The sequence below is a fragment of the Triturus cristatus genome, chromosome 2_1 (genome assembly GCF_964204655.1).
Source record: "Triturus cristatus chromosome 2_1, aTriCri1.1, whole genome shotgun sequence".
NCBI classification, from domain to species: domain Eukaryota; kingdom Metazoa; phylum Chordata; class Amphibia; order Caudata; family Salamandridae; genus Triturus; species Triturus cristatus.
In genome coordinates, this window is record NC_140581.1 from 939684563 (window position 1) to 939709389 (window position 24827).

Here is a 24827-nt window from a genome sequence, read left to right on the forward strand (position 1 = left end):
TGAAAACAAAACACTAAACCCCTAGTCCCTATCACAGCAAGCAGCCCTTGTTGTAACCACAATAAAAATATTTATTTCTTACATCATCTTCACTGTTTGGTTTTTCGTCTTGCAGTGGAAACTGGGGGCTTTTAAGTTCCAGAATGTGGCATGGAAGAGCCAAGCTTCTAGCAGGTACAGGTGGCAGTCAGCCACAATTAGTGCCATAAAAATGAAAAATGGATCTTTGTGTTAACAGAAAATGCATGATAAAACCGATTAATGCAAACTTAGCAATGGCCTATCCTTGTTCATTTATTGTCTAATAGCAACTTGGAAAGTCAAGTGGAATGGCATTTGTATGTGTGGTACTTCCAGTTTATATCGGGGTAACAAGAAAGCGCCCAAACGTTCGGCCACTCTTAATATATATTCACTGAAAAAAATAAAGATTACAGGGACATTTTAATTAGGTTGATAATTTACCCACACAAAACCATAAAAATTCCGCAGTTATAGTTATACTGATGTTAAGAAACTAACTTGTGGCCTAAAGTTACTTGACGGCTCGAGTTATAGTTTCTACAGATAAGTATAACTATAACTGCTGAATTTCTGTGGTTGTGGGGGAAACATCAACCTTACTAAAATGTCCCTGTAACCTTTGGTTTTTCCAGTGAATTTCAGTTTTTTTGTAAAGTAATATATAATTACCGTGCGTTAATACAACCACCACCACGCAAGGGCCTTTGGCTGTGGGCAGTGGCCCCAGTCACATGCTGCGCACGGCCTTTGGCTGTGCGTGGAAGGGGTATGGTGTATGAGTAGGTGAGGTGGTTTTTTCCCCCCCCACAATTGGGCTTCGGTTCCGCGTGCCTAGATATCTATCAATTTCTTTCTCTAATAACTCCCAAACTGCTGAATGGATTTACACTAGATAACAGAAAGGTTGCTTTCTGGAACAAGATCTACCTTTTTGGCAAGTTTGGTGTAATTCAGTACAGCGATTCAGGCTGTAGCCATGTCTACAAATTGCAAAATCCCCATAGACGTTGCATGGGGCAAAAGCGTTTTGGGAGGCCCCTTTTTCTTAACTCCCACTTGACGAATCACCTTAAACTTTGCAGACAGCAGCTGAACTAACTTGCGTTCTATTTTTGTTAGATTTATGATGATTCGTCAAACGGCACCGAAGTTTTTCGTAAAACAAAAAACGCTTCATCTGTGGGAAAAGTTGGTGCTAACTATAACTACCTACTGGCTATCACTATATATATATTATCTACTGGCGGTCGCCAGTAGATAGTTATAGTTAGGACCGTGTTTCCATAGGAAATCCGCAACATTCTATTTTGAATAACTTTGGCGCCGATTGTCGAATCCTCGCGAAATTTTCAAAATAGGTGGGGCGCTCCGCTCCTTCCCTGAAAGTCTGGGGGGGATTCGTCAAGCGGGGGCTGAGAAAAAGGGGGGGGTCCCAAAACGCGTTTTCTCCATGCATTTTTCCATAGGACCTTTAGTCCAAGCTACAGCCCGAACAGCTGAACAGAATTACTAGAAATTTGGCAGATAGGTAGTCCTCAGGTCAGGGATGTGCCTTTTGCAGGTCTGGTGTAAATCTGTTCAGTAGTTCCTGAGAAAATAGCATTTAAATCAATATATATATCTATAAGCGCGCTCCGAGCGCGTACGGTACGCTTACGGTAAGCGCACGACGCCGTGCGCGAGCTTAATTCTGATTGGTGGTTACATGACTGTAAACATTCGAATCGGTCGAAATCAGGAAGTGTCGGCTGCCATTTTGTCTCTCGCAGTCTGAGCCTGAGAAAAACAAAGGATGAGAACGTGAAAAGGGGGCAACGAAGAGAGTTGCAGACCCCCTAGCGTTTGTCAGGGGGTCCAAGAAGGTCCCAAAAGTATGAAAAATACATTTATTTTTATTTTTTTTTTAAATCGCGGGGTACGCGTACGGTAAGCTTACCGTACGCGCACGGCAGAAAAAAAACAATTAAAAAAATAGAAGTAAAAATCAAATTTAAGTTTTTAGATATTAGGGAGCTCTAAAAAGAGCCGTTGTGTTTATGAAGTGTTTTTTTTGTGGTACATTCAAGTAAGTACCGATGCAGAGTCTAAAGTTCAAGAGGAAGACTCTGTTGCCTTCATCAGTGAAATGTACACCGTCTCCTCTATAAATGCCTTGCATGTTGTAACGCAAGTTGTTGTGGTATATAGAACCCATACCATAGTCTCTGAGGAAAGCAGAAATAGATTTGTTGATGTGCTTTGTTGCTTTGTCACTCTGCGGACAAAATTGGTTGGACCAGTTCCACTTTTGACTTTGGCATATGTTAGAATATACAAAGGCAGATTGAGGAAAAAGCGACATCAATTGCACAAAGGTGTCCTTAATAAGCATTTCCAGACCTACCCCAGTTAAAGTGCCTAGGTCATTTCCACCACAGTGCACAATAATAAGGTTAGGCTGTGGGAGATGTAGAAAGGTTTTCACCAAAGGCATTAATTGGTGCCACTTTAACCCTCTCTGACCAATCCATTTAATGTCTACATTTGGCAAAGCAAGGTCTCTCACCATACCTCTTTTTTCTGCATACTTTTCACTCCAGAAGACATAGCTGTGACCTACAATCCACACTGTGAACATCTTTCAAGGAGATCTGGATGTACTCAGGAGGTGTCTTTCAGTAGAATGGCAATATGAAATGAAAGACAGTTGGAAAATGGAGGCATAGATATTTTTTTCATAAAAAGAACTCATTGGCTGTTTCAGAACATTCAACACTAAAAACTAGGGTGTATGTTTAGATTTTTACAAGCCTGTTTTGTATTGGTTCAGAAAATTGTGTTCCCACAGAAGATTAATTTGGATTTGCTGTTAGGTTTGAGAGGTGAAGCACTCTTGCTGTTTGGAATAGAAACATTGTGTGCTGAACTTCTGACCTCTCTGCTCACACCAGTGTTCCATGAGCTGTTGCTATGGTAGCAGGCAGAAGTCAAGTTGGGGGAAGGGTTCATTTGGAAAGGGGTTGCAGTTTTCCACCAATAGAAATGTGTGATTTCATTTGAAAAAATGTTGGAAGCACTGAGATTTGTAATTAACATGTATATGTGTGAAAAAAGTAAGGGAAACATTGGCATTTCAGGGGTGTGGAAATGTTTAAAAAATCTACTTGGCCAGGGGACAAAATGTTACACAAATCTACTTGTCCTGGGAAGGTAACTGCTTGCCCCGCCTACTCCATAAATCACTAAGGTTGGTCTGCACGGACAGAACCTGCACTGCAATCAGTGCAACATACTGAGCAATATATATTTCAAGTGCAAGTCTAATTATGCAGTGCATGGTCATGCACTCTCAAATGCAACTGTTGTACTGGGTGGTTGTACAGCATGCGTGCAGATGTCAGTGTGCACTGCACCCAATTATCAACTAGTGTGCATGTAACACATTTTCCTATGTTGAGAAATAGTGTCTAAAGGCAGAGTGCAGACTGGTAATTGACTACATTTCTTGAAGTGTTTTTGGCACAGACCAGACTGTGTTGAAATTTAAATCTGTAGGATAGAAGGGTGTTCTTCATCATAGGGCCAACTCATAGCTGTCCAGCTTCAAAAATACTCAGATGTGATGCTCTGATAAACTTGTGGATGGGAATAACTGCCCTTCTTGGCAGAGCTTATGAACAGTTCGTGGGGCAGCAAAATCACGTAGCAGGTGTGCTGTGGTTCACTAAGGCAGTATCCGCAAGTACAAATACACAAGAGGCAGTAATGGGCAGTTAAATCAATATCTCCTTTTACACTTCTGTCTGGTGTGTTTATATTATTGTGCACTCACTGCTACATCGCCACATTCTTCTCCCACACAAAGAGCATATGCAGCACTGGCAGTAGCAGTACAGGGTTCCCTCATGCATATAGTAATGGCAGCAGCAGAGTAAGCTACCCTAACATGAAGAGGTGCAGCTCAGCAACTTATGTTCAAGTTTGTCTCCCTCAGATATGTAGGACATGTAGCACCTGTGAAATCTTCACACTCACACAGCTGGAAAGCAAGAGCTAGTCTCACGGCGAAGGGAAGGAGTGTAAAGTTGAAAAGACAGTAAATCTAGAAGTGGAGAGCTGCACATCATTGAGATGGGGGCTAGTGAGTTACTGCAACCACCCAGCATTACATGTCACACCTAGCAAGGACGCCTAGGCTCAGTCACAATAGAGTTGGAAACACTGTCCTGGCCTCTTGGATAGTCAAATGCTATCTGGCGGGTTAAGTTTGTTTATTCTTCAGTGGATTTAGAAATCCAATAATAGTTGAACAAACACCCAAAAGTGCCACTAATTTTATTTTCTCTAGTGACATATCGGGTCTGGTGGCTTAGTGGACTAATGCGTCCATTGCAGGGCCCTGTGTTTGACCTTATGATCACACGTTCACATCCTGCCGGGCCCACTTAGCCTTTCATCCTTCTGAGGTCGATAAAATTAGTACCAGTGAGGTGGATAACAATAAACATATAATATTAAGCGCAAAAATACCCTTCTGGGTGAATGTGTGCTTTATAAATGCATGTTATGTTATCAAGCCAGGACACAGGCCTAAACACTGAGGCACTTTCCCTGCACCTCTTGCACTGATGGTGGTAATGTCTGAATTCAAGATGCAGGATTATTTCCTTTTACCTTTAAAAATGGGAAAGCTTCAGAGTCTGTTTCATCTGTGAAAGGAAAGCACCATGCTTGTCGTGTGAGCCTGGTGAGGGCATTTATTTTTTGCAGTTTGTTTATATAGCACTATCACGACCCAAAGGTATTGCAGCGCTTCTCATGAGCACCAGGTACATTACACAAGATCATGACGTTCATTTTTTTTTTATGCCAGAGCAGATTAAGTGAGCTGCCCAGAATCACAGGATGTTTAGCAATGCTGAGACTCAAACCTGGTCCCCAAGGTTCAAAATTGGCAGCTCTTACTGTAACAGGGGAGTCAGGAGCGGGGTGGGTGTGTGTGAAGGGCATAGGGATGGTGGTTGGTAAAATGGTGGGGCAGCCCCACTCGCTCTTCGTAATAAGGTGACTCTTTGCTCCCTTTACCCACTCTGGAGTCTCGTGTATAATAATGGACATCTTTATTGAAATAAAAGTTATGTTAATAAGTGAGACATTATGAAACCTCTATTAGTTCATGCACCGACCCATCGATGAACATTTAGCACAGCAGGCAGGAATCTCTCTGACAGACCGTCCTAGGCACATGCACCCACATGTGCAGACTGCACATGCAGCCCTGTGCACAGGTAGCTGTGCAAGTTTCGCTGCAGACTTCTGATGCTAGCCACAGGCAGCCATCCTGCAGGCCACTGAACTCCACCAGAGACCACATCAAACTGTCAAAAGAGCCGGACAAACCTTTGAGTGGCTGGGGTTGAGGTGGAGTCTGTGAGATGCCACTGGGTCTCTGCTGAAGGAGGTTCTGGTCACCAGAGATGGAAGGGGAAATGAAACGGCTCTGTATCCGCAGGGGCCTGTCCTGGAGGCTTTGATGCCGCCTAGTGGTGACACTGAACCAGTGACCATGAGGGGTTACGACACTGAGAGCCATTGAAAATCATTTCTGTAGTCAGAATAAAAAATAATATGGATGGGCGAGTGCAGGCATCGAGTGGGGTTTTAGGCTGGGCATGAGGTTCAGGGGTGGCAATAGGGGGGGGGGGGGGAGGACAACAGTCTAAAAATTCTCCATGTATCTCTAACGTACCCAAGTATTGAGGGCTCTTTGCCTAAATAGAGCTTGAGAAAATCTGATCACATCACAGGCTACTGTGACACTTTCTGATTACATCCTCCAATCCCGATAAGACAGCCAATGAGGTCGAAAGTCTGCTGCAGTGATCGGTTTGTAACCTACGTGTCATAGATAGATACAAGTACAGTAGTTTGGTGGGCTATTGAACCTGCTACCACATACAATGTAAAGAGACACCTGCTGTTCCCCTGCTCCTATCCCAGTGGGTTAGATCAGCAGGCTGAGTCTTTTCTTCTGTGATCTGTTTACAATCTGCCTGTCTCAGGCTCCAAAGCCAGTATGCTAGTTTGAAGGGTTAATGCACCTGCTGGAGAGGGGGAAAGGGAGTAGGGGAGGGGGGAGAGGGCAAGGGGGAGAATGTGAGCAGTAGCCTGCAAGGGAGCGTGTATTAGTGCAAGGAATTGTGGAGTCGTTGGTATCTTTACTGCATGTTTAGTAGTTGATATAGTCTAACTCCCTGGAGCAACGGGGGGATTCCAGGAACATTTTTATAACAGCAGGAACAGCCTCACTTGAGGTGCTTTAGCAAGAACCGATTTGTGTGCATGGAGTCTGAATAGGGTGCGAGGACTAGTAGTGGGGAATTACTGGGTTGTGCACTCATGTGCAGTTCGTTTTGATATTTTTCAATTTTTCTATGACACACTGTCTGAGCAACAAGGAGAGAGAGAGAATCATTTTAGAGCAGTATTACACCTGCTAAAACCAGAAAATAACCAAGGTGTGCGGGTTCCAAGACTGAAAGGAGTACATTTCATTATGATAAAGTAAGGGAGTTCGGCTGCTGCGAGCGGTCTCGTGACTGGGAGTTCATGGACTGCTACTACAGAGTGCTGGGATGTCTCTTGCAAACTCTGCATGCCTCCTGTGCAGCCCACACGCAGGATATTCTGTGCCAGGTGAGTGTTAGGGGAAATTGCCCAATTTTCAGTGCTATAAAATTAATTTCACCAGTTCCGTAGTAGCTCGTGAATACACCCAATTATCACTAATGACGTAAGAGCACTAGTTGGAAATGCTCTTCTTTCTGATATCCTGGAAGAAAGCAGACAATGTGGTCCTCCGAACATGCAACATGTAATGTGCACATGGGAGAGGGTGCCAGGCGTCCTCTGACTGGACTGGTGTGGTTTGATCTATACAAGTCACCCATTTAAACTGCAAGTAATGAGATGGGAGAATCGTCTTAGGAGGGGTCTTCGAGGAGGAAGAGACAGGGCTGAGGCGCTTGTAGTACGTGGCTGCACGCAGCACTCACAATCCTCACGAGCTAAGCAGTTATTTCAAAATATGGTTACATTGGTACATGGTCCTGAAAAATAGCAGGAAAGAGAGCATGAAACGTTGGCGCGTGAGAGAAAGATAAGGCGAGGAAGAGAGAATGAGACAGATAGTGTTAACTCATATCACATTGTGTGCAATGTAAGGCGCACACTCTATTAGCCCACCAATGAATGAGCGTCTGCGCTATGTGACTGATTCAGGACACTGGAATTTCAACATCTCTTTGTCTATACATATATAGCAGCATACAGAGGCTCACTGTTCACCACCTCAATTCTCATCCCGGCAAAAAGTAGATGACTTCGATCAGGCACTGTGCAGGTAACGGATTGCAACTCCTGTCCCTAAAGGAAATTAATTCAAATCACCTAACCCCCCCACCCCCACCAGTTTTAAAATCCACCAGCTGTCACAGACAATACGAGGTAAAAACAAACATATCGCTCATTTGGTCTAATGCTACCGTGTGGTGATGCGGAGATACTGAGCGCGGGATTTTTTAAGTGTTTTCGGCCCGGTACCATTCTTTAATGGCAAATTTAATATAATATGCGTAGTTGCATAGCTGAGCTCCACTTAAAGAATAGTCCGCCCCAAACACCAAGTTAGCGCGCTCTGTTTTCTCTAGTGGAATCTGAACTGGGCACTAGCGTAATGCGTTATTTTGACTGCAATCAGTTGAGCTCTCAGCAGGAAGTTTGCATTTCTTTTTCCCTTTGCGAGCTGAAACGATAAAGTTAATTGTATTCCTACGTCCCTGAATGCCACAAGTTCACTCTGCATTAGCCTGGTAACATTAATGCCACACTTTCTCCTCACCTCGGTCTACAGGTCGTTCCCCAGCAACGAGCTATTTGTGCTACCCTCTTGTGTTAAAACGGAGACAGCTTCCTCGTGGTTTTGCAGTCCAAACCATTGATATTGCGAAAGTGAGACAACAGATCGCTGAGACTGCTGCTTGTTGAGACTGACGTTCCAATCCCCCAGCCAATCACTGGCTAGAGCCAGTCATGGGCTGCTAGCGAATCAGAGGCCTCAAAACAGTCTCCGGCCTTTCTGATTGGTTGTGAGTCCCAGATTGCCTAAAGCCTGTATTATGTACGCGATTTAATGTCTTCTTGTCCATCGGACAAAATAGACATTAAATCTTCTTGCCCGTGGTAAAAATCAACATGGCTCGGGCGTCGGGCGATATGATTCCCCCACCCCTGGCATTTACTGGTTTTGGTGGGAGGAGAGAGGTGTACAGCTCTGAGATTCTGACTCTGATAATCTGCTTTTTGAGTGCCACATTTCTTTCTCAACTAACTAATTTTAAAGGTGAGATATAAGTTTGAGAGGGGATGTATGTGGTGAATTTTGATATAAAAAATTGAATTGTGATTCTTCTTTAAAAGTTGTGTTTTACATTTTGTGGTTTGGGAGATATTTAACTGTCTTGAACTTGTAAAATATTATGGAGTATGTTTTCACCATAAGTTAAGGTGTACTGGTATCACTGAGGAATAATGTTTTGTGCCTAGAATCAAAGCATGAGTCTGTGTGCACACAGGAATTGTTGTCAGAGGTTTTAATTGTGTTGGTCCGGTTCTGTAAGAAAGGCATTTGTAGGAAAGGGGCAGCTTTTTTTTTATAAATATGATGGTTTTATTAATAAATAAGTTATTTTGTTGGTCAGGTAAGTGTGTAATTTCTGTTTTTATCATACATTTCGTTTCATGCTCCCTTTTTTTCACTTCTCCTCTATCTGCTTTTCTCTTTTCCGTTGTACTCTCTCAAGGACCTTGCAGGCTGAGCTGCCGAAGATGTACTCGGCTGAGCTTCTGCGGATGTGCTCGGGTGACTTACTGAAGGGTTTGCTTCAGTATGTCGAGCAAAAGTCCTTGAATGAACATCCCTAAGGTGTCTCAACATAGTGTGATTACCAAAGGAATACATCTTTCTAGGATTACCTCTAGATAACACACGCTCACAAAGTGAGCAGGTAACTAAAGGAGCATTTACCTTTTTCTGCCCCTCAGGAAATGTAAAATACTCCCATATAAAAGAACTCTTTTGTTTCCTCCTTCTCTGTCTGATGATGCTGCTGCCCTGCTCACTCTCAGAAGAGGTCTGCTGCTCTGCCATTGTATCCCAAAGACAATTCAGCTCCTTCTAGAGAATCACAAGCAGTAATGAGTGTGGTGTAGGAAGATTCTGGAACTGAAAGTAGTTTAAACCAATCAAAAGTCTTGTTTCTTGATCACATGACCAACCGTACGCGCACGTTCAGCTTACCGAGCGCGTACGGTAAAAGTACGCATGCGCGTACGAAAGGCACGCGCGCATGCGCATTACATGCACGCTCTTACGCTTCCGCGTAAGGTGTGCGCGCGCGCGTGTAAAGCATGCGCTTACGCGTCGCGTAGGAAGTACGGACGCCTACGGAAATTGCATAAGCATGCGCACACGGAGTATAAATATTACGTACGCTCATCGTACATAACGCGAAGCGTGCACTTACGGTAAGCTTACCGTACGCGCACAGGTAAAAAAAAATAAAAAAAAAAATAAAAAAAAGGTTTGTTGAAGATATTAACTATGTTATACAACTATATCTAACCATTTATTTAAAAAAGGTGAATCTTTATAAATTGAAGAATGCATTACAACCATGAATATATACATAGGTAGAATAGTGTTTAAAGGGAAATATAAAAGGAAAAAAAATGATGTAAAAAGAAAAAAAAAAAAACAATGAAAAAACCATAGGTTTCACACACATTATAGTTAGTAATTAGAATTCAAAAAACCATGCAAACACACAGAAAAAAACATAGGTTTCACACACGTTATATTTAGAAATTAGCTTTTAAAAAACCTTGCAAATTCACTGAAAAAACCATAGGTTTCACACAAGTTATAGTTAGCTGGACATTTCTCTCGTAAAAAACCATTGAAATTCCCCCGTTATAGTTAGTTCAGCTAACTATAACTCGCGCACCCGCAATCCACTGCTGATGACGTCACATATTACATCACTCATGACATGGTCAGTGACATCACTCATGACATCACTAATGACATCTAAAATGACATCACTGATGACATCACTAATGACGTCAACAATGTGATAAATTACAACATCTTCTCACACCCTTAAAAAACCTTTGATATACCAACTCAAAATTACAGAGTTCAATTCTCATATCCATAAATAATGCAATACCAATAACTGCATACCCACATAATAACTTTTAGGTCTTCATACAGCTCCACACAGTCACCTGTAAAGTCACTCATAGTTAGTCACTCCATAAAAAAGTATCATATGAATTTATACACACACCTATATAGACACTCACACACTACCAATCATCCATAGAGGTACTCTCACACCTAGTCATACATACAATTAATCACACTGCCATTTACTCACCTATGCAGTTATACACACTCAAGTGTCCTTGCTCACAAAAATAGTATCACATTTTTATGCTCTATTAGAATCATTGAAAAAAGCACACACTCATCCATACAGTCACTGTCACAATCACACATTCTTACATCTAGCCACTTATATACTCTTACACACATATATACTGCGTTTCACATATGTAGTTAGTCAAACATGTACCACTGAGATATACATTCAATCCCTAACACACCCATACATACACTCGCTCAACCGTACAGTCCATCACAGATGCACTCTTAAAACCATGCACCCATAGAATCACCAACTCACACATCTATGCACAGAGTCACACACAGCCTACCCACACTAACACTGAGCCACCCATACAGATACTCAGACAACCAATCAATAACCCATATAGACACTCATATAGCTATTCACAAAAGCATGCAGCCACTTATACACCAACAGACAGACAGATACAGACATTCACACAGTTTAGTCACTAGTCTGCAGTAAGATACATTAGTGATGTCATGAGTGATGTCACTGACCATGTCATGAGTGATGTAATATGTGACGTCATCAGCAGTGGATTGCGGGTGCGCGAGTTATAGTTAGCTGAACTAACTATAACTGGGGAATTTCAATGGTTTTTTACGAGAGAAATGTCCAGCTAACTATAACGTGTGAAACCTATGTTTTTTTCTGTGAATATATATATATATATATATATATATATATATATAATCTACTGGCGGCGTTTTCCCCATGCATTTTTCCATAGGACCTTTAGTCGAAGGTACAGCCCGAACGGCTGAACAGAATTACTTGAAATTTGGCAGAGAGGTAGTCCTCAGGTCAGTGAAGTGCCTTTTGAAAGTCTGGTGTCAATCTGTTCAGTAGTTCCTGAGAAAATAGCATTTAAAAGCATATAAATATCTAAGTGCGCACCGTGCAAGCACCCTAACGTGCGTGAGCGTAATTCTGATTGGTGGTTACATGTTAGTCAACGTTCGAATCGGTCGAAATCAGGAAGTGTCGGCCGCCATTTTGTTTGTTTTCAGTGCGAGAGTGAAAAAGGAAGGTGGCGAACGTGAATAGGGGGCAGGGTAGAGAGTTCCTGACCCCCTAGCCTTTGTCAGGGGGTCCCTGAAGGACCCCGAAGGCAGAAAAACATTTTTTAATTTATTTTTTTTTAAATCGCGGGGGTGCGCGCACCGTGCGCACACGGTGAAAAACCCCCCAAAAAAATGTTTAATACGTAGTTTATTGTAAAATAAATATATATAAAAAATAATAATACATAAATAAATTAGCATTTAAAAAAACGTACAAATTCACTGAAAAAACCATAGGTTTCACACACGTTATAGTTAGGAATTAGCATTTAAAAAACCTTGCAAATTCACTTAAAAAGCCATAGGTTTCACACATGTTCTAGTTAGGTGGATATTTCACTTGTAAAAAACCAATGAAATTCCCCCGTTATAGTTAGTTCAGATAACTATAACTCGCGCGACCGCCACTCTATCACAAGGATGATGTCCTCAGTGATGTCATGAGTGATGCCACTGACCATGTCATGAGTGATGTAATATGTGACGTCATGAGCAGTGGATTGCGGGCGCGCGAGTTATAGTTAGCTGAACTAACTATAACGGGGAAATTTCATTGGTTTTTTACGAGTGAAATATCCACCTAACTATAACATGTGTGAAACCTATGGTTTTTTAAGTGAATATATATATATATATATGTGTGTGTTTCAGCTGTTTATACAGCCTTTGTCAACCTAAAGAGTGCGTCTTTCCCTCCATATTTCATCTTTACAACAGGTGATGTCAATTCCATGGACAAGTTACTGAGCTCTGAGTGTTTCTTTTTACGTTTTGTAATGTTTCCGTTTTGTGATCACTTGTTGAAATAAAATTAGAAAAATGTTTTTGCACAATGAAAAGTTCTTGTAGCTTATAAACTCTTGGTCTAAGGATTATTAAACCCAATTTTATTGAAGCGTGAGCGTTTCTCCTTTCAAGCTGTAAATAACTTTTATTTCGTCCTAGGCCATACAGCCTTTCACACATGATTGCTTCTGAAAGCTGGCAGCTTTCTACTGTTGCCTCTTCTATTCCACACTTTTCCAAAGGCACGGCGCTCCCCACTCTCCATTTGTTTAATTTCACAGCTGTCAGCCACCTTTCTTATCTTAAAGAGACAATCCTGTAACACTGAATATAAATAAATATACATATATATATATATATATATATATATATATATATATATATATATATATATATATATATATATTCACTGAAAAAACCATAGGTTTCAGGGGTGTTATAGTTAGCTGGACATTTCACTCATACAAAACCATTGAAATTCCCCCGTTATAGTTAGTTCAGCTAACTATAACTCGCGCGCCCGCAATGCACTGCTGATGACGTCACATATTACATCACTCATGACATGGTCAGTGACATCACTCATGACATCACTGATGACATCTCAAATGACATCACTGATGACATCACTGATGACATCATCCAGTGAATGTGTGTTTTTCTGAAAATTAAATATGTTTTATATATGTATATCTCAAGGTCGATGGAAGAATAAATGGGTATATAAGTGTCTAAATGGATGATTTGTTTTTGAAAAATTGATTGTGTAACTGACTGATTAAGTGTATCATAGTGAATACATGGCTTAGTGAGTAATGTTTAAATATGTAAATATCTGTATCAGTCTCTCACTTTGTGTATAAGTGGCTGCATGGGTTGGTGAGTAGCTACATGGGTGTCTATATAGGTTATTAGTTGGTTTTTTGAGTATCAGTCTGAGTGTCTGCATGGTTCGGTGGGGGGTATTACGTAGTGCATAGGTGCATGAATGAGTGACTCACTGTTTGTATGTGTTGAACACAGCATGTGTGCAGGACTGTATGGGTGGATGAGTGTGTGTATGGGTGTGTTAGTGAGTGAATGACTGTCTCAATAGTGTCTTTATGAGTAACTACATATGTTTTAAACTAGTATATGTGACTATTGGTGTATATATGTGAGTATATGTGAGAGTGAGAGATTGAAAGAGTTCCTGTATGAATAAGTATGTGTTTCTATAAGTGATTTTTTAAAAGACTAAGTATGTGTAAGTTTCCGTAGAAGTAAGTATGGTGGTGTGTGTATAACTGTATATGCAAGTAAATGTATGTTTGATTCTTTATTAGCATGAGTGACTATGTGTGTGAGTAACTCTATGGATGAGTGGCATTGTGTAACAGGATGTATAGGTGTATGAGTACATATGATGAGTGAGTACATGTATGAGTGACTGTATAGGACTGTTGGTGAATGAGTGGATGTGTATGTGGATCTTAGAATTACTGAAGAGGTTGTTGTAACTGGTATTGGTATGTCCATTGTTTTGAAAATTTTAGTCTCTATTTTTGAATGTGTGTATCAAAGGTTATATTAGGGTGAGAGGAGGTCTGCCACTCTATCACAAGGATGATGTCATCAGTGATGTCATCAGTGATGTCATTTGAGATGTCATCAGTGATGTCATGAGTGATGTCACTGACCATGTCATGAGTGATGTAATATGTGACGTCATCAGCAGTGCATTGCGGGCGCGCGAGTTATAGTTAGCTGAACTAACTATAACGGGGGAATTTCAATGGTTTTGTACAAGTGAAAAGTCCAGCTAACTATAACACCCCTGAAACCTATGGTTTTTTCAGTGAATTTCTGAGGTTTTTTAAATGCTAATTCCTAACTATAACGTGCCTGAAACCTATGTTTTTTTCTGTGAATTTCAAAGGTTTTTTAAATGCTAATTTCTAACTATGCCTACAGAGATAGGACATGTGAAGAAAGAAGAAAAAATGCACAGAAAGAAACAAAAGAAGTGCAGAAAGAAGCAACAGAAGTCCTCAAATACGAAGATAAGTGCAGGAAGAAGGATAACGTGCAGAAAGAACAAAAAGAAGAGCAGAAAGAAGCCTTGTTGCAAAATCATCCTGTACCCTCAACTTTTTCAGACGGATACTGGTGGTAACTGAGTCTGACTAACCAGTCCTAGAGCCAGTGCTATGTTAAAAGACACTTAGAATACAGTGAAAACACCTACATACACTAGGGAACATTATGCGTTGGGGTCCCCCTGTGATTAGCATGACCTCCTCTGTAAGCCCCTAGTGTATAATAGGGCATGGGGATTAAAACTACCTCTTAAAACAGGCCACAGGGCGTTTTTGCACACGTTAACTCAGGCCCCGTCCCCTCCCTTCACCACTGTGTAAACACGCCCTGTGTCCATTTTTAGTTGGGAGATTAAGTTCATTTGAATCCTGAGGGTCCCTAGGGTCCAACTAGCCCACTAGGTACCTCCAGTAAGTGCCACAGAGCTGCGTTGCAGAGAGGTGTAAAAAGTGGCACGGCCTGGACCACCTCTCTGCAATGCAGCTCAGTGGCGCTTACTGGAAGCACTTGGTGGGCTAGTTAGCCCCCAGGGGCCCTCAGTATTGAAGGGAAATTATATCCCCAATTTAAAACGTGCCATAGTGCGTGTTTGCACACGTCACCTCAGGCCCCGTCCCCTCCCTTCACCACTGTGTAAACGCGCCCTGTGGCTGTTCTAAGTTGAGAGATTAAGTCCCCCTGAATCCTAAGGGTCCCTAGGGTCAAACTAGACCACTAGGTACCTCCAGTAAGCGCCACAGAGCTGCGTTGCAGAGAGGTGTAAAAAGGGGCTCGGCCTCAGAACACCTGGCTGCAGCGCAGCTCCCTGGCGCATACTGGAGATGCCTGTTGGGGGCGCGTTTGCAGAGTGCTGCACGGAGGGGGCATGGCCTCCGGCACGATGCCAGTCTTTTATTTATTTTAGTTTTTTAAGAAGGGGGGCTGTTTGGTTCCCCTTCTTATTCTAATTTATTGGCCCTGATGACCCCATCCCCCAGGGCCAGTCTCCTAATTATATTTTTTTGACCCCAATCCCCAGGGCCGGCCACTGTTTTTTATTATTTTTAAAAAAGATATATTTATAGACACACCTAGGACATGCTGGACAAACCGTACGTACCTATCACCATGACGATTTGCGTGATATTCATTAAAAGGCGACTATGCATGCAATGAATCCACGTGGAATGTATTTACACCACTAGTGAAGCTCTGACATGTCTGATGCCCTACCGTGCCTAATCCTGGTAGACACCCTTGTCGTTTATTTATACAAACATGGGTAGCTATTGACGGGCACATTTAATACACATGCACACCAAGCCATTCAAAGGGGATTCGACAAAAATTCGACCAAAACTATGCAAGAAACCCCCCTCACGGTTAATAAAACACACATCCACTGCCGGATGTGTAATACTTTTTATTTTACTCTCTGGAAAGGGGACGAACATCACTTGAGAGTCACAGCGTGCTCCTGACAGAGCCCAATGCTGTGTTACACCCACCATTGCCTGCCGAGTGCCACACACCTCTGTGTTGTATTCCACTAGCTAGTGCATATGCTATGACACTCTCTAGCCCATGTGCACTGTAACACCACCCCGTGAATATGTCATGCCACACTTGTCTTCGCACGGGTTATATTGCCCCATCTAACGTGCCTTTCTCGATGCCTATGTTATAACGCACAGTGCTATGCCATACATATTACAATCTGGGATCCATATCTTTGTCACAGTGCATATGCAACGTTACACTCCCCAGCACATATTTTATATTACAACTTTAGAGACTAGTTAGGTTACACAACACTGCCCTGTGCATATTACACTCCAAGACGCATATCGCATAGCACGCGCTAGTGCCTGTGCTATCTCGCGCTCTCCCATGAATCTGTCATTGCGCACAATGTATTGCATATTATATTTCACGCCCGGTTCATCTTATATCACACTTTTTGGTGCATAGTTTATACCATACACTATATCTAGTTTTCATTTTCAATCGTGCTCTCAGGACTATGTTCTATATAACACTGTGTTCACCTACCCTTTTCACGGGCATTACATTTTGCGATAGGGGGTGGAGGGTCAGGGGGTGTTTCTGCCAAGTGAGCCCGGAGTCACAGTCACAAACGTCCTCTTCTTCCTGAATAAAAGTGAGATTATGCTGCATACTTGTTCATATTTTAAGTAGTTCGCACAGACACAATGTTTTAAAAACAATAAAGTTCCTAATACCCGCCTTCTCTGAACAGTTAGCTTGCTGCCCCATCCCCTTCCTCCCTATCCTCTGTTGTGTGAATCCATGGACTAGCCTCCTCCCTCCTGCCATGCATGGTCTGATGTGCTGCCACTGCCCTCAATTTAGTATGATGTACCAGTCCACTCCTCCTGCCCTCCATTGCCCAATTCTATGCCCCATCATTGACCTCCTGCTTAAACTCTGTGCTTAGCTTGCTGCCCCTATTCTCCTTCCCCCTGCCCTCCGATGTCTTTGTGCATGCCCCTGCTCCATCCTTTTTGCCCACCATGTCCCATGGACCTGCCACTCCTATCTACTCTGAGTGTTCTGTTGAGCTGCCACTCCCCTCCCACCTGCCTAGCATTGTCAGATGACTGTAACCTGTCCCTGCCACCTCCACCCTGCCTGTCCACATGCCATGCCCCTATCCTCTTCCTCCTGTCCTACATGGTCCATTGTACTGCCACACCCTTCTGCCCTCCCTGGTCTGTTGTGCTGCAACTGCTCCTCCTGCCTGCCCCGTGTGGTCTGTTGTGAGGTCCCTTCCCCTGAACTTTCTTGTCTGTGCACAGGTCCTGACCCTTCCTTCTATCCTCCATCGTCCTTTGTGCATGCCCCTCCACCCTCCTTCTTGCCCATCATAGCCATTGTGCTGCCACTAACCCTCCCACTTGCCATGCATGGTCTTCTGTGCTGCCATGGCCCCTCCCACCTTCCCTGTGTGGTCAGTTAGCTGCCCCTGACCCCCTCCCACCTTCCCTCCATGGTCTGTGTGTATGCCATCACAGTCTCACTGTTGCTCTTCATGGTGTGTCTTGCTTCTAGTGCCCATCCTGCCTGACCTCCATGGCTATATTGCTGCTCCTGCCCTGCCCCCTTGCCCCCAGCCCTACTCCCTCCCTCCTGGCTTGTCTGTTCCATTGTAATGCCCCTGATCTGTCCCTCCTGCCCTTTATGGTCTGTTATATTGCAGCTTTCTCTCCTGTCTGTCCATTATGGTCAGCTAGCTACCATTGCCTCTTGCCCCTCTGTTCTCTGTTGTCCATGTGCATGGTCCTGTCCCCTCCCTCTTGCTTTCTATGGATTGTTGTGCTGCACTCCCGTCCTGCATGCCCTGTGTGGTGTATTGTGCTGCTGCAAACCCTGATGCCTGCCCTGCAGGGTCAGTTTGGTGCACCTCTCCATGTCCCTCCTGTCCTCTGTTATCCAAGTCCATGTCCCTATCCCATTTCCTTCCATGATCCAATGTACCATACTTGCGAACATTTTGAACTTGGTAAGAGGGAGATTTTGAAAAAAAACTGGGGTATTGATTTTCCCCTTTGAGTTACATTGAAAAAGAGGATATTGTAGACAGGAGACAGATCAAATAAAGCCCATTTGAGCTTAAAAACATTGGACGTTTCCTGGCTGAATCGGGTCTGTTGGCATGTATGGTTGTACTACCATTGCCTCTTCCTTCTGCCCACAATGGTCTATTACATTGCCACAGCCTTGAAGGAGGGTAGATTTTGTATCACAGGGGGCCCCTGGCCCGTTCTGTCCACACCTGAAGTATGAGACCCTTGTCCTTGCCCTGCCAGCTGCATTTGTAGGCCGTATTAAATTGACCAGCGGGTCCTGTGTTGCTATATAATTATCCTGAGACATCCCTACCACTCAGCCAGCATAAAACCCCTGTGTAGGCCCTTCTGTTCAATATGTAGGCCTCTTTGTTAAATTGACCATAGCTCTGCAATTTTAGTGTATAGCAGTCTGAAGGCAGGTCTGCGAGGCCTTCTGATCCAAACTAGTAGCCCCCACCCTACCCGAGTGCTCCGTGCTCGGTATCAAAGTTCAACATCCCCCTGAAGCTGTCGACCTACAGTAGGCTGCATCCTGGACTGGTACTTGCTTCCTGGGCAGGTTTCCCGCTTTTAAGGAAGTGGCAACCGCAGAGCGTCAAGTTAGGAGAACTGAGGAGATTTTATACATGAATATATTGAATTCCCGTACAATACCCATTATTTTCTGCTTGCTCTATGGAACTTACGATAAGCGATTGGCCTGAGAGACTGACCTTTTCACCCAGTCCATTGTCAGCATTAAGTGGGTAAATGACGAAATGTCTGGTAAAATCTGCAGACGAAGCTTTTGGGTAGCATACGTAGGTAGATGTAGCGTGCAAAGGAGCCCACAAAATGATATAAAAAGGGAGCACCCACAGATATCGACGGACTACCTCGCCGTCTGTATGTAGGTTAACAGGCAGTGCAGGTTTTCCCCAAGAGCTGGGAGCTCTTGTCTTCCTTTGCTTAAAATGTCTTGCTCTGCTTTGCTTGAAGTATCTTATTCTATTTTACCTATATGAAATGTCATGTTATGTTTAACCATTGTTCTCTTTACTTTTGCATTTAAAAGATTTTGTATTGTAATTGCAGGAATGCTTGCTCTAAGAGTAAACGTGAGTGTTCCTAGGTAACATTTTCCTTGGTGTAACTTGTTTCTCATGATGCATTTATAGATGTGTTTTCTCTCTCTCTCTGTCAGTACATTAATTGAGATACAGAGAATATTATGACAGCTGTATGATTATCTGGATTCTGTATTTTGTACTTTATGTCTCTATTCTGCGGTTTCTTTGAAGTTGCATCTTCTCATTAAACTGCCATTGTATTCTGCCTCCAATTCCATGTCTCATATGTCTGTTTTCTTCATTTTTGGAGCAAGCGTTCCTAGGCACCCCGGCTCAAATTAAGGTGCCCCTTTTGTCCCTGACTCACTCTCCTGCTCAGTTCTGTGGTGGCTCCCGGGGATCTGGGGACCGCCCCTAGCTTCCTTGACCCGTAATAGATCTTCCCTCCAACAGCCTCTCTTGCAAGTCCTGTATTGTTGGTTTGTTGCCCCTGCCCCCCTTTCCACTGCCCTCCATAGTCTGTTGTGCTTCCACGGCCCTTCCTGCCTGCTCAGTGTGGTTAAATTGTTGCCTTTGCACCCTCCTACCTGCCTTCAATTTTCAGAGTCCGTGCCCCTGGCCTCTGCCTCTCAACAGTATCCTAATGAACAACTAGATTGCTAACATTCTATATTTATTACAAAAGTGTGGAACGCCTGACATCATCTTGATGTAATCAAAACTGTAATACCTAGAGCATTTCCTTTAGAAATTACATATATGAGAGGGTCTTATTGGCATCAAAATTATGGTTAGTGCTCTAAAAGACTAAAATAAGGACATATTTTCTGAGTTTTCAAATAGCGACAAAGCACTTTTAAATTATTTGTTATCTTTATGTTTTTTTATCCAGTTGACCACTTGATTAAATGTTGCACTTAGGGGAGAGGATGTGGTGTTACTTCCAGAACTGCAGACTTTGCAACTGGGGAACCAGGTTGAAGTTTCTGCTTCAGCTCGACATTCTGTGTCTGGTCAAATCACTTAGTCTCCCCATGTCTACAACCAAAATGAATTTGTTCTTGTGTGATGTAACCAATGCTCATGTAAAGCACTCCAATACCTGACAAGTCTGCACTATATAACACTGCAAAAACACAAAATAATAAGTGTTTTGCACACTTCTGTCATTGGGCTATATTTGGGCTACATCTGGGTGATTTTGGGCTACATTTGGGCTCTTTTGTCTCCGGTGGCCATCTTGGGAGATTTATTTGTTATGAAGTTTCCTAATTTCCTCATGTACTGCAGTCTCCTCAGTAGGAAATGCTTTCAGTTTTTTACTTTGATTCCATCATGAAGGTATTCAGATATGTCACACATTTGCCATAAATTCTGAATGTTAGCACTCTAGTTGCTCATTAGATCACTGTAGTAAAACTACTGCACCATGGAAGTCTGCTCCTGGTATTAAAAGTGCATGTTTCAGTCTGCATGCCAGAATTTTTTAATGAAATAGAAGAGGATTTGAGAAGTCACTCAAAATGTGCCCTCATTTTCTTTCTTCAGCATTAATCATAATTTCTATGGCAAAATGAACCTCCTCATTGTGTTCCTTTTTAAATTAAATGTTTTAAGTGTTACCAGTTTATTCCAATCAAGATGGCTTCAGGTGTGCCTTACTTTTGTCATAATGAAGACAGTAAGCGCTCTAGTTGTTTTTAAGAACATTCTGGGACATTCTGTCATTGGGCTATACTTGGGCTACATCTGGGTGATATTTGGGCTACATTTGGGCTCTTTTGTCTCTGGTGGCCATCTTGGGAGACTTATTTGTTATGAAGTTTCCTAATTTCCTCATTTACTGCAGTCTCCTCAGTAGGAAATACTTTCAGTTTTTTACTTTGATTCCATCAAGAAGGCATTCAGATGTGTCACACATTTGCCATAAATTCAGAATGTTAGCACTCTTTTTGCTAATTAGATCACTGTAGTAAAGCTACTGCTCACCAGGGAAAACTGCTGCTGGTATTGAAAGTGCATGTTTCAGTCTGCATGTCAGAATTTTTTAATGAAATAGAAGAGGATTTGAGAAGTCACTCAAAATGTGCCCTAATTTTTCTTTCTGCAGCACTAATCATACTTTTTATGGAAAAATGAACCCCCTCATTTTGTTCCTTTTTAAATTAAATGTTTTAAGAGTTACCACTTTAATCCAAGCAAGATGGCTTCAGGTGTGCCATACGTTTATCATAAGTAGGACTGTTAGCGCTCTAGTAGTTCTTTGGAACACTCTGGGAAGCTGCAGTAGAACACAAAGGAATCAACTGACAGTCTCTGCCCTTGTTGGATGTACATGTTTTACTGAGAATGTCAGACTTCATTCTCACATGACTGAGAAAGATAATGTGAATTTACAGAAAATAAGCTCTCAGTTTAGCCTATAGATCACCTTCCAAACCTCTGTGGTAAAAGCATGAGAAAATATTTTTCTCTCAATCATGATATCCCAGCAGAAGGCTTTTTCACATGGTGAAATCACCTTAGAACATACCACAATTCCTAAAATGAGTATGGTACCATCAACAAATGATTTATAATGTAACTAAAGTCTTAAAACCTTCTATTAACTGCAATGCTTTTTAATGAGGTGCTATCATGTATATTGGTCCCAAGATGGCTGCCAACACTTCTTGGATGAAGTGCTGACAGCCAATCAGATCTCAGGATGAGATGTGTGGTTAGGCTCCGCCCACATATATATATGCTTTTAAATGCTATTTTCTCAGGAAATACTGAACAGATTTACACCAGACCTGCAAAAGGCACTTCCTTGACCTTATGGCTACCTCTCTGCCAAATTTCAAGTAATTCTGTTCAGCCGTTCGGGCTGTAGCTGTGTCTAAAGGTCCTATGGAAAAATGCATGGGGAAAACGCGTTTTGGGACCCCCCTTTTTTCTCGGCCCCTGCTTGACGAATCCCCCCGAGACTTTCAGGGTAGGAGCGGAGCGTAGCGCCCCACCTATTTTGAAAATTTCGCGAGGATTCGTCGACCGGCGCCAAAGTTATTCCAAATAGAATGTTGCGGATTTCCTATGGAAACAGGGTCCTAACTATATCTACCTACTGGCGACCGCCAGTAGGTAATATATATATATATATATATATATATATATATATATATATATATATATATATATCCATGCTATCACTAGGTGAGCATAGTCGATTCTCCCTGAAATTCATAGAACACACAATGTATTGCATTTTAGGGTTTTCATGACATTTCTTGTATCATCTGCCCATCAAACCTATATTTAGATCCGACCATTGCCTTTCTAGCAGATATATATTGTTTGTGTCTGTTTTCGTTTAAGCCATGTTGGATGTGGTCTGATGGCAGCTCCATTAATTAGTACATTTTGTAAGACTGGAAGATGTTAAATCGATAGAAAGGATGCAAGGGAAACTAAACAATCCAGAAAATACAATACAAAAAATCAAATTAAAATTGAAGCTTCTTGGTGAGAATGCCCTACACCTCTTGGGAGGTAGTTGTGTGTAATCGAAGCAGATCATATTTTTAATTGTCCTTCAAAAAATGAGACTATTTTAATCATACCCATTTTAATCTCTTTAGGTTACTCAGGAAGCAGGCGAGTTCATGATCACATTCCCATATGGCTACCACGCAGGATTTAACCATGGGTTCAACTGTGCCGAGTCGACCAATTTTGCAACAATAAGATGGATTGATTATGGAAAAATGTCTAAATTGGTGAGTTAAGATATTAAGAGATCACTTTCATTCTGCTATTACAGTAATACCCCTAAAAGCAACTGATTGACTAGAGGGCATTGTGCATTTGGACAGAGGTTGTTGTTTTTAGGTCTTGCCTACTAGACTGTGCCTGCACTTTCTATTGCAAGATGTATTGTGAGCCTTTAATGAGCTTAGAGCCCATCTTCCCACCCCATCCATTGCTTACCAATGGTTGGCTTTACGGTCACTCACATTTGCGTGCTTCCTATGTGTCAGCTTGTGACTGCTTTCCTTCCTCCTGTGATTGTCCCTCCCTTGCAGCATGAACGTATTACTTGCGTCATTCCGCTGCTCACTTTCCAAGCACTACTTTTTTCTTTTTGTTTAAGCACTCCACCAGAGCGAATGTGTTGTCCACCTGTCTCACTTGTATATTTCTCTCCTCGCTGTGCTCTATTTTCCTCTTTCTTATCTGTGTAGGTCTCGCCACCATCTCTATTGTTCTCCCATGCTAGTTTGCTTTTCTCCCACCTGCACTGTGTTGCTTCCACCCTCTGTGTTGCTTCCTCTCCCCACCCACTCCCCTTGTCCGCCTTCCCCTGTGGCTTTCCTCAACTGCTTTAAAAAGCATAAAAGATTTCAAACTTTTTTTTCTTTTTAGTTACTTATCCAACACGAATCAGTAACTAAAATCTCCCTCATGTTGTGCTCCCATGTATGGTGCACACCCCTGCAAAATGATGCATCCCCCTGCATAACAACCTTTTAAACCTTTGTTAAATTTTGTATTCTTTAGCCATGCTGCACAGTATGAGGAATGCTGTGCAGCTTCTCTAAAACCACTGGCAAAGCTAGTAGGTCCTAAAGGCGAGACCTGTTGGCTTAGCCAATCCTTGTTTTAGCATTTTGTCATTTCCTTGATGAAGTGAATCAAATCCGAAATGTTGTACAACAACTATATCCTGTCTGTGCTAATATACAAATAGAAATAATTGAACCTTTTACTTTTGCATTGCACCCCTCTATAATCAGAACATTTTCTAGCTGTCGTACATGCCATGCCTTGTCCGATAGGCTGCATGCATCTCCGCCCCCTGCTTTGCTGTGGCCTTTAACAGCGAACAAAGGAAAGGAACCCCAGTCCACTTTTTGATTGTGGCCTGGTTGGATGTTAGAAGTCCATTCACTCCATCCACCCCTATTCAGCTTCAGCAAAACTATAGGTACTCCAGTATTGGAACTTTCATAGTCTCACATGCTTGAATAATTTCCTGTCGTCGAGATGGGAGTCCCACAGTACATTATAATAGTAATGCAAAGTTAAACATAGACCAGAAAGGCCCTAGTCCCTTCACTTTTATAACATATCATAGTCGTTGTAAAAAAAAAAAAAAGAGACCAAACCTAGGTTTGAACCAATCAGGGTGCCCTGCCCTACCCTCTTGAACACTCCTGAGAGAAGCTCCAGTCCGTCAGATGTTCTACTGCACGTCGTGCTGGGAAGTCTCTTCTGAGCTCTGCTAAATTTTCTTCATTCCAAAGCTTTCTTTAGTATTTAAAAGCCTCTTTCCTGGCTAATTTATACTGGCTCACTTTTACTCTCTTCATCTAGAGTATGTATTAGTGATTTTTCTCAAGCATGTCCAACAAGGAGAAGAAAACCTTTTCATGGCCTGAGGTACCTGTTCCAAGAAACGCCTTCACACCGATGATCCTCACAAGGACTGCATTTATCCTCACATTAAGGCCAAAGAAAGCAAGGTATGTCGCACTTTCTCCAATAAAACTTTGAAGGACTGTGAGGGGCGTCTGCTCTTATGGGAATTTGTGTCCTGTGATGACAGTGAGGAAGCGTCCTCTTCATCCTCCAAATGATTTCATAAAAGGGAGAGTTCTCCTCACTCACTCTTCCCTCGAGAGACCTTATACAGCCTCAAAAAATACTACTCAAGGATCTTACAGGCGCAGTCCTTCAAAATCTCCTGACAAAGAACGA

At 42.4% G+C, this 24827-nt stretch overlaps 1 protein-coding gene across 1 annotated transcript in view; it reads left to right on the plus strand.

Moving 5' to 3' along the window:
- Positions 1 to 24827, plus strand: part of KDM4C (lysine demethylase 4C) — a 1697337-nt gene that overhangs the window by 559754 nt on the left and 1112756 nt on the right. Inside the window, exon 8 of the mRNA XM_085633463.1 lies at positions 22709 to 22846. Coding sequence (XP_085489589.1) covers positions 22709 to 22846 — 138 coding nt within the window. The remainder of the gene's footprint in view (positions 1 to 22708; positions 22847 to 24827) is intronic.